The sequence below is a fragment of the Arachis duranensis genome, chromosome 2 (genome assembly GCF_000817695.3).
Source record: "Arachis duranensis cultivar V14167 chromosome 2, aradu.V14167.gnm2.J7QH, whole genome shotgun sequence".
NCBI classification, from domain to species: domain Eukaryota; kingdom Viridiplantae; phylum Streptophyta; class Magnoliopsida; order Fabales; family Fabaceae; genus Arachis; species Arachis duranensis.
The window spans coordinates 16,886,925-16,897,205 of NC_029773.3; the positions used below are offsets into that span (position 1 = coordinate 16,886,925).

General features: G+C 33.0%; 1 protein-coding gene across 1 annotated transcript; it reads right to left on the minus strand.

Moving 5' to 3' along the window:
- Positions 1-3,745: 3,745 nt before the first annotated feature.
- LOC107473830 (uncharacterized) lies at positions 3,746-6,466 on the minus strand. Its single transcript, XM_016093417.1, has 4 exons — positions 6,145-6,466; positions 5,828-6,055; positions 4,192-4,875; positions 3,746-3,987 (listed from the first exon to the last, which is right to left on the minus strand). The coding sequence occupies exons 1-4, from the start codon at positions 6,464-6,466 to the stop codon at positions 3,746-3,748; spliced, it is 1,476 nt and encodes a 491-aa protein (XP_015948903.1).
- Between the last annotated feature and the right edge of the window lie 3,815 nt (positions 6,467-10,281).

A 10,281-nucleotide genomic window follows, 5' to 3' on the forward strand; every position in this document is an offset into this window, starting at 1 on the left:
AATCCATGTTGTGGCCGCTATGTATGAAATGGAGCTGCGTATTTTAAGAACAGTTTTCACCTATGCGCATTTTGGGAATAAATGAATTTTCTGTGCGTATATAGGTAAAAAAGCCCCAAATACATTAAAAACTAAACTCATCAAAATCCAAACATATTAATAGTGAATAATCTTGTCTAATGAAAATATAAAAGTGCAATAGAAATATTAAAAGTTAAATACAAAATTCTAGTGAATAATCTTTGAAAAAACCTAAAACCAAAACACAGTAAAATCTAAACATTAGAAGCTCAATACAAAAGTGCAAAAGAAATATTTGTCTAGTTTTTAAAGTCTTCACTCCATAATCCTTCACTCCATCAACCAAGCATATTCAAGAGAAGAGTTGTGACCTTCAAAAAATCAGCATATAATTAGCTAATGTCAATATATAAAATTGATTAATTAAAAATAATTTAACAAATAAATAATTAGTGAAAAAATGTTAATCTCGAATTGTTGTAAACAACATCAACTCCAATGGCTTGATTAGATATTGTTAAAGCTAAAAGCTCTACATTAACAGTAATTAAATTATTATTAGAGACTCAACAATAACAACAATTACATAATAATTTAAAAAATATAATTTAAAAATAGTTACCTGATTCAAATTTTTCTTGGTCCTCAAGTTCTTGCTTTAAGTCATACATCTTCTCTTGAGTCTTCAACCAATTTTGTGAGTAAATTAGAGACTCAACAGTAGAAGAACTTAATGAGCTTCTAAATTGGTCAAGCACACGACCACTAGTACTAAATGCCAACTCAGAAGACACGGTAGAGACGGGAATAGCCAACAAATCCCTAGCCATGTGAGCAAGAGCATAATACTTCATTGATTTCAATTTACACCAACGCAATGCATCACAAACTCTCTATATATTACAGACACCGGTTTAAATTAATCAAATCAACTCAATTAACAAGATAAAATCACATATTAGTGAAATTGCATGATAGATAAAAAAAGAATAAATACATATACAAATAGGAATACAAATATCATAATAATTGCACTCTAATGTCACTTGCTACATCCTTAATGTTACCTTGCCTTCAGCATAATGTTTTATGTTTGGTTTCAACTTCAAACTCTAAGGGGGCTTCTAGTTTTTAGTGAACATCAATTATCAAACTCTAAGGGTTTGGTATCTGTTATAAAGATCATAATTTGACAGCACCTAACTCCTTCTGATGGATACTACTTTGCTCCTATATCTTATGATTCAATACAGAATTCAAAATCTATATATATTACAGACACCGGTTTAAATTAATCAAATCAACTCAATTAACAAGATAAAATCACATATTAGTAAAATTGCATGATAGATAAAAAAAATAAATACATATACAAATAGGAATACAAATATCATAATAATTGCACTCTAATGTCACTTGCTACATCCTTAATGTCACCCTTCAGCGTAATATTTTATGTTTGGTTTCAACTTCAAACTCTAAGGGGGCTTCTAGTTTCTAGTGAACATCAATTATCAAACTCTAAGAGTTTGGTCTCTGTTATAAAGATCATAATTTGGCAGCACCTAACTCCTTCTGATGGATACTACATTGCTCCTATATCTTATGATTCAATACAAAATTCAAAATCTATATATATTACAGACACTGGTTTAAATTAATCAAATCAACTCAATTAACAAGATAAAATAACATATTAGTGAAATTACATGATAAATAAAAAAAAGAATAAATACATATACAAATAGGAATACAAATATCATAATAATTGCACTCTAATGTCACTTGCTACATCCTTAATGTCACATTGCCTTCAGCGTAATGTTTTATGTTTGGTTTCAACTTCAAATTCTAAGGGGGCTTCTAGTTTTTAGTGAACATCAATTATCAAACTCTAAGGGTTTGGTCTCTGTTATAAATATATGCTACCATAAATTATAATAGTAACTGCATAGCAATTAGCATAATATTTTTGAAGTTAAAAATCAAAATTAGCTTATAGAAGATCCTCAGTTCAAAATCAAATCTAGCTTTTACATAAGAGCAAGATTCTATTAATATTTTAAAAATTGAACAGCACGATTATTTTAGAGTGATCAAGATTGCTTTATTCAACAACAACTAAGAATGTATAATTTCAAAAATTGAACAGAAAATAAATCAATTAACAGTTTAACATATAACATTTTCCAAAAATTATAGACTAACCTGAATGAGTGACCGGAGAAGACGACACTGGAGCCTGGAGGAAGCTGGCTGCTGGAGAGGGAACGACTGACTGAAGACGAAGCTGGCTGCTGGAAAGGGAACTGCGAACAACGATGCTGACAGAGATACCGACTGAGACCCAACGACCGAGAGAAAGTAGGTTGCTGCGTCGCTGCTGCTACGAGGAAGATGATACACCAGATGGTCCCATGGACGAGGTGGAGAAGACGATGCGCCTGATGCCTAATGGAGAAGACGATGAAGATCGGAGAAGCTGGTTGCGTGGTAGGAGGAAACTCTGCACCTCTGCCTCTGCTAGGGTTTTGCCATGGTTTGGTTGCGCCGTTAGTGAGAATGAGAGAGTATTAGGGTTATCAGGTTATGTTACACACACACACACACACACACACACACACACACATATATATATATATATATTTAATTAATTATGTTCGGGTATACAGGTTGGTTTGGGTTCCGCGTCCCCAAAACCGATACCCGAACCAATCATCAGCAAATGTCATCAGTTTGGTTCGGGTTGGACCCGATTACCCGTCGGTTCCTGAAACAATTTAATTGGTTTGGTTCAGGTCCAGGTGGGTAATCAAGTACCCGCTACCCGTGCTCACCCCTAATCAACCATAGGATAGACATACATCATGTGCATTTTGTTTGTTTTGTCTGCTATGCATTACTTGGGATTGCCTAACTAAATATATATCTAAATCATTGGTGATGGAAGAGCGAAGAAAGGGTGGACCGGTTTGGTGATAAAGTTATGTATAAGTAAGAAAGTTTAAGAATTCCTTGGAACACCTATCCTTTTTATGACTTCTGTTTAGAGTTTAAGTTTTCTATATCTGAGTATTGACATTCTAGTATTGCCTCTGGTATTCCCAAGACCTTATATATTATCTGCGTGGCACCTTTACCATGCTGAAAACCTCCAGTTCTTACCCCATAGTGTATTGTTGTTTTCAGAAGCAGGTCGAGAGGCACCTCACTAGGCGTCTGGATTCCTGAAGCGGAGCGATTTCTGGGTTCTTTTGCTATGTAGCTTATGTATATATGCATTTAGCTTTCTCTCCAAGAAACTTGTTTATTTTGTCCTTTTTAGAGGTTTAAGGAGAGTTAAGGTTTTATCTTTGTATTGTGGGTATCTTGGGATACGTATATATGTATGTAAATATTCTCCAGCCAGCCTTGTCTTCGCAAGCTGAGATAGGAGCTAGTTATTCTATATTCTTGACTATTTATCCCCTCTTTTTGTTTATTTACACCTACGAACTTTAGGTTTCTTAGCACGCAAGTAATCTCATTCTCTGAGCATTGTGTTTTTTATTTTGCGATTTTGTTTTACCTTTTTTTCAAGGCTCCTCGTATATTGCTCTTTTTCAGATACTATTATGTATATATTTTCTGATTAGAGGTAGTAATACCACACTACCTCTGTTTTACGGCTTAAGCATAAAGCTTTGTGTGGTAGGTTGTTACAGATTTGGTCATATACATATTTTTATTCTGTTGTCATTTGTGATAAAAATTGCTTGTGTTGCTTAGCCAACATAACTCGATAATAACGGAGTTCATCCAATATTAATTTGTTTTGCAAAGAGCCACGTCTCATGCTGTGGATGTTATCCGTGTTGGGAAATAGCATTGTTGCATATTCTCGAAGTGTTTTGCCATTGCTGTTAAATATTTTTTCAATCTCTATTAGAGTAAGCTCTGATAATTCATCATCTGATAAAACCAAATCTACAATTAAAATTGAACATGAGTATTAGAAAATTCAGAATAAAAACACCTTAAGACATTTGATTGTACATTGTGACATTTATATTTGCTAAAAAAATTCAACAATTTTGATATTAATATCAACATAATAAATGATATCATGTGAACAATTGATGAAGAAAGTTCCAGCAACATAAATGTAGATATTAAAGAATAAGTTCGAACCTGGTAAATTGAACATAGTTATATGATTATGTAGTATCCCATCTGAAAGTAAAGTCCAACATTTCTGCCAAACTACTTCAGACCAAGTCATTGAATTTGACCACAAAAGAGTTGCAAACAGCTTTCTCAGATAATATCTAAAACTCCAATGACTTGCTTCTTCAATAGTATCAATGTATTCTTGATCATCATCAAGTAACCCATGCGCGTAACATGCATCTCTGAATGTAGGATAAACAACACCATTGAAAGATCGAAGTTCTTCATAGCTTCTTGGCCCTTTAACAATGTTGAGTAACATTCTTAAATAGTATAATTCGCCTGCAGATGGAGGGACAAAGAATAATCTACCAATAGCAGTGTTTGTTTTCCTAGGCTCCCATATTCTAAGGCTGTGTTTCCAAACAAATTCAGTTGAAAAATTGTTATAAGTTAATTGTCTAGCTGCCTCATACTCTGTGTTTGCTTGAAACCAAGCTATGAACATGGATTCTTTAATTGTTGCTTTATCAATAGTTCTTTGCAAATTGTCTTGATCTTCAAAGATAACTGGTTGTTCATCGGGCAAGTGAAAGTTTAACCGTTCAACTAAAAGTCTTCTATAGTGAATATCAAATGTAAATATTCTCCAATCAGACTCACATGAAGATATATACCGACAATCATAATATATTTTGACTTCATCTATGATTGAATTAGAATTGGAAAGTGTTGAAGTTGAATAAAAGAAGCCGTGACTCGATCACTTTGAAAGAGTCTAGCAGCGGAAACAACACAAATATCCAACACAAGAACAATATGAAAGCACTCACAACACAATATGGCAGCAGTTATGAACAAGCAAATATAACAAGTAAGGCAATAACAAGAACACACCGAACTTTTAACGTGGAAAACCCACTCAATGTGAGAGGTAAAAATCACGGGTCGTCCAGACCAATAAAATAGCTGCACTATAATCAAATAAGGTATAAGAGAGTCTCAAACAAAGCACAAAAACGTGCATATAACCAGCCAAAAAATCAAAGCACCAAAGCTTACAAATGAGAAGCAACAAGATGAAATATACCCAAAAAAAATAAGGCTTCTGTTAAAGCCAATTTCTCTCTCTACAGACCTCCAATTAAAATCTTCACTGTTCAGAATAGAGAACAAGATAAGAAAAATTTTTAGATTTAAATTTCACGTTGATTCAACGGTGAAAGAATGAGAAAATGCTGTTCAAAGATTGCTACTCTATGTAAAAATGGGAAACCTATTTTCTCTCTTGCGAAGCCAATTTCTCCCACAGAAAACCTCCAATCAATATCTCTACCGCCCAGAATGAAGAACAAAATGAGAGAAACATGCAGTTCAAATTTTAAGTTGATCCAACGGTGAACAAATGAGAAATGATTATTTGAAATTTACTGCTTTGCATAAAAACGGGAATTCTGTTTTCCCTCTTCTCTCTCACTTTGTGGCTACACTCTTACACTCTCAAAAGACCCCAAAATTTGATTAGGATTGTGGCACAATGGGTGCAAAGAGACACCCTCAAAATGTTGGGCTTGGGCCTCATAAAGGAGAGAAAAAACCCCAACAAATCTCCCCCTTCTCGACTAGGTGGAGGCCCTCGCCATTCTAGCGATCAAACATGTTTCAAGCTTTTCTTTTGACAGTGCTTTTGTCATCATATCAGCACCATTGTCATTAGTGTGAACTTTCTCGAGTTCAAACAACTTAAAATCTAACACATTCCATATCCAGTGATACCTAACATCAATATGTTTAGATCTTGCATGAAAAGTAGAATTCTTGGCAAGATGAATAGCACTTTGACTATCACATAACAACACATAACGGTCTTGTTTGAAATCAAGTGCTACAAGAAATTTTTTCATCCACAATAACTCTTTACATGCTTCAGTTGCTGTAATAAACTCTGTCTCTGTGGTAGAAAGTGCAACACACTTTTGTAGCCTTGACTGCCATGAAATAGCTCCCCTACAAATTTGACCAAATAACCTGAAGTAGAATTTCGAGAATCAATATCTCCTGCCATGTCTGCATCAGTAAAGCCAACTAGCAAAGGTTTCTCACCACCAAAACTCAAGCTCAAGTTAGTTGTACCTTTGAAATATCTCATAATCCATTTAACAACATTCCAATTTTCTTTGCCTGGATTAGAGAGAAAATAACTCACAGTACCAACCGCATAAGCAATGTCTGGTCTAGTACACACCATAGCATACATCAAACTTCCGACAACTGAGGCATAAAGAATTTCATCCATTACTTGTTTCTGCTCATCAATGGTTGGACACTACTTGGTGCTCAACTTAAAATGAGGAGTAAAAGAACTAGAAGCACATTTGGCATCATTCATACCAAACCTTTGAAGCACCTTCTTTATGTACTTCTCCTATGATAAATAAAGCTTCTTGGAATCTCTATAACGAATAATAGTCATATCCAATATCTGTTTGGCAGGATCCAAGTCCTTCATAGCAAAAAACTTGCTCAACTGTTTCTTCAACTCATTAATCCTCAAAGTATTCTTGCCCACAATCAAAATATCATCCACATAAAGCGAAAGAATGATAAAATCACCATCAGAAAATTTTTGCACAAATACACAATGATCTGAAGTTGTCTTACGGTAACCATGCTCCCCCATAACAGATTCAAACTTCTTATACTACTGTCTTGGAGCTTGCTTCAACCCATAAAGACTCTTCTTAATCTTGCACACAAAATCTTCCTTTCCTTTAACAACAAAGCCCTCTGGTTAGTTTATGTAGATCTTCTTGTCTAAATCACCATGAAAAAAATTTGTCTTCACATCCATTTGCTCAATCTCCAGATCAAAGAAGCTGCTAATCCAAGCACAGCACGAATGGATGACATCCTCATAACAGGAGAAAAAATCTCCTCATAATCAAACTACAAAACCATAAACTCAAGATTCATAACATTTCTATTTCAATTTTCTTTTTACTTCAACTTGACTCCAAATTGCATTTTTTTTAATGTGCATAACAGTTTGTAAAAGGCATGAGCAAATAACATAGTATTAGCATGGAATCAAAAACAAGGTGAAGCGACATCTAGTATAAAAGGTGAAGGGTTAATGTTTAGTGTTTACATACCAATTCTTGAATGCAACAACATCAGGAAAATTAGGTTCAGGAACATTCTCGAGGCATAAAAACTATTCTGAACATTAATCTGATTGAGGTACTGATTTGGCTTGAAGAGTTGAGCGACCAAAACCAGTGGCTCACCATCATCCTTATTGATAAACGGAGTTAACTTGCCAATCATTTCACCAAATATAGTGCATTTGATCTTGTTTTTCCTACGATATTATAAAACATACAACAATAAGAATAGCCACAACTGAAACAACAACTTAATGACATACCAATGAAAATAGCCAAATGACTTACTCAAGATCCTTTAGGTATAGTGGCATGCATTTACTTTCTTGACTTGATTTTATAATCATTGGTCTAGCATCTTCCTTTCCAACAACGTGACCAATGCAATCTATAACATAATGGAGATAAAAACCAACAAAGACAACATCAGTTATCCACAAACAAAATAACAAAACTAAATAAACCGCCAAATGATTTTATGAATCATTTGATCAATATATTACCTAGGAGGATATTCAAATTGACAATATCAATTGCTTCAATTTTCGTAAAGGAGACGAATCGGAAAGGATTCAATTGAAAGGTATCAATGGAGAGAACACTGACAGAAGTTTTTATGTAAAAACTCAGCTTGAACTTGTGTGAAGTTGTCCTCACACCTTTTGAATTTGGTTGAATAATGAAATTTCTCATTAAGTAAATTCCAAACTCACGAACAACTGTCTTAAAGACCAACACATTTGCCTTCGAAATGGAGCAATGTATACAATCACTCTAAACAAGCATACATACAAATACACACACAAATTAACATACATAAACTCCACAAATTAATATGACCATTCTTAAAATAAATAGTTGGATACACACCATTTATCCTAGAACACCAACTCTAAACTGCATACATCTATGGGATTCCATGAGCTAGGAATTTCATACAAACGAACAACTCCAACAACTAAATTTTAGGCCAATTTTGTTGCATTGATGTCTGCAACATGATCAACATTTTGAGTAAAAGCATTTGTTAGAGCCATACGGAGGAGAGGAAGTAATCTAAGCTATGTGCATGGTGGGATACCAACTTCTAATATATAAAGACTATGTCATAGAAAAAGTTGTTATACTGGTTTTAAATTTCACAAAGTAGCGCCAAAATTAAATCATTGTTTAAACCAACGTATTAAATTTTTCAATCGACTAAAACACGTTGGATACTGGGATTAAGCCCAATCAACCAATCAAAGCAAACTATCAGTGGTTAATTCCATCGTTTCAGAATTGCTGATACTCTAACATACGCTAAGCACAATAGATAAAAGGAGTACCTTACAATTTTAAGAAAATATTGCTGCCTCTTTTCCTTTTTTTCATCTGACACAATAAGTTTTCAATTCATTGTTTATCCTAATTATCCAATCAGAAGCTAGCATTTCCGTTTTCTTCCCTTAAATGGTGATTTTGGGATTGCCGCTCCATTCACTCTCTACAATCCACTGGATAAACGACTCTCCCGAAAATCTTTCTCCAAGTAAGAGTTCTAACTGAGGTTGAAAATTACTGAACCTACTCCTATATTTGTGTTTGCAAAAAAAAGAGCTTGCAACAGTGAAAAAAAAAAAAGAAAAGATTTGTAATAACCAATCTATATATATGATAGGAATGTAATTTTCATAATAATAAGGATAGGTGTCAATTGGAGAACAAAAAATAGTTAAAAAATGGACAGATGTTGGAGTCTACTATTACTGTGTTGCAACTCTTCTTTTACATAATAAATAGATTCACCTAACACTAGTACTACGGCTACAATAACAAATCATATTCTTTAACTAGTCCTAATCAATTAACTACTATTTTTAATTAATATTAATCAATAATAAAATAATATGAATAAATTATATATTTTTTTATTACTTTCAGCATAAAAAATTAATTATAATTACTAACTAGTAACAACAAAAATAAGTAACGTGTATTTAGTGGTTATTTTTGTGATTTACCCTCTTTATTTAAATCTTATCCGAGCTATGTAGTTGTAGGATGAGAGGTTGGTTGTTTAGAAAGTGACAGTTGAAGAGAAAAAGAAGAAGAAACGAGGGAAAAAGAGGATGGTTTTAATAAGTTAAACTTGGGCGAGAGAATGAAGTTTACACGTGTTATACATACACAAAACATTATTGATGTTCGCCACAAAACATTATCGACGTTTTTCTCAAAACGGCATCGACGAGTTGCAGCCGTTTTGCTACCACCTCCCACAATGGCGTAGTACATGCCTGATGGGTCACTTTTAGGTCTAACACCACATTAGTCCAATATTAAAAAAAGTTCACATGCCTTACCAAAAAAAAAAAGTTCACATGCTTTTATCCCACGATTTAACAATATTCTATCACCATAGTAAATCGATAATTTTACTTGTATTTTATGGTAAAACGTAAATAATATTAAAACCCCACGATTTATATAATATATTTGAGTAAATTGTTCTAAAAAAAAACGTTACCAAACAGTAGGAATTTGACAGTCTTGTATATAATTTTGTTTTAACATTTTGCCACGTTAACAGTTAACAATTTATAGATTTTTGTTACTTTAATTGACTAGTAGAGAAACTTATTGATTTACTCTCAAAAAATTAAAAGTTACTTTAATTTATTTTAAAGTTAAGAAATAATTTTAATTATTATATTAAAATTGAATAACTATTTTAATTGGTGTATCCAAAGTGTTGTAAAAAATAGAGATGAAATAGGCCAGGCAATCTATGAAAGACTAATGTGACATGTAACATAATAGTCTTAGTCCAAATTACTTTAAAAATCTAAATTTATTAATAAATCAAATTTAAATTTATAAATTAATTTTATTAGTCTATCAAATTTGTTTGAATTTATTCCAATATAAATAAATATATAAATATATTATATTTATTATTTTATTA

Excerpts from the sequence above, each read along its gene's own strand:
- LOC107473830 (XM_016093417.1), bottom strand. The coding sequence starts at position 6,466 with ATGGATGAAATTCTTTATGCCTCAGTTGTCGGAAGTTTGATGTATGCT. Across the intron at positions 4,876-5,827 it reads AAAAGAAAAGCTTGAAACAT|ATGAAGTCAAAATATATTAT; the intron begins GTTTGATCGCTA and ends ATTCAATCATAG. Across the intron at positions 3,988-4,191 it reads AACTATGTTCAATTTACCAG|ATTTGGTTTTATCAGATGAT; the intron begins GTTCGAACTTAT and ends TTTTAATTGTAG.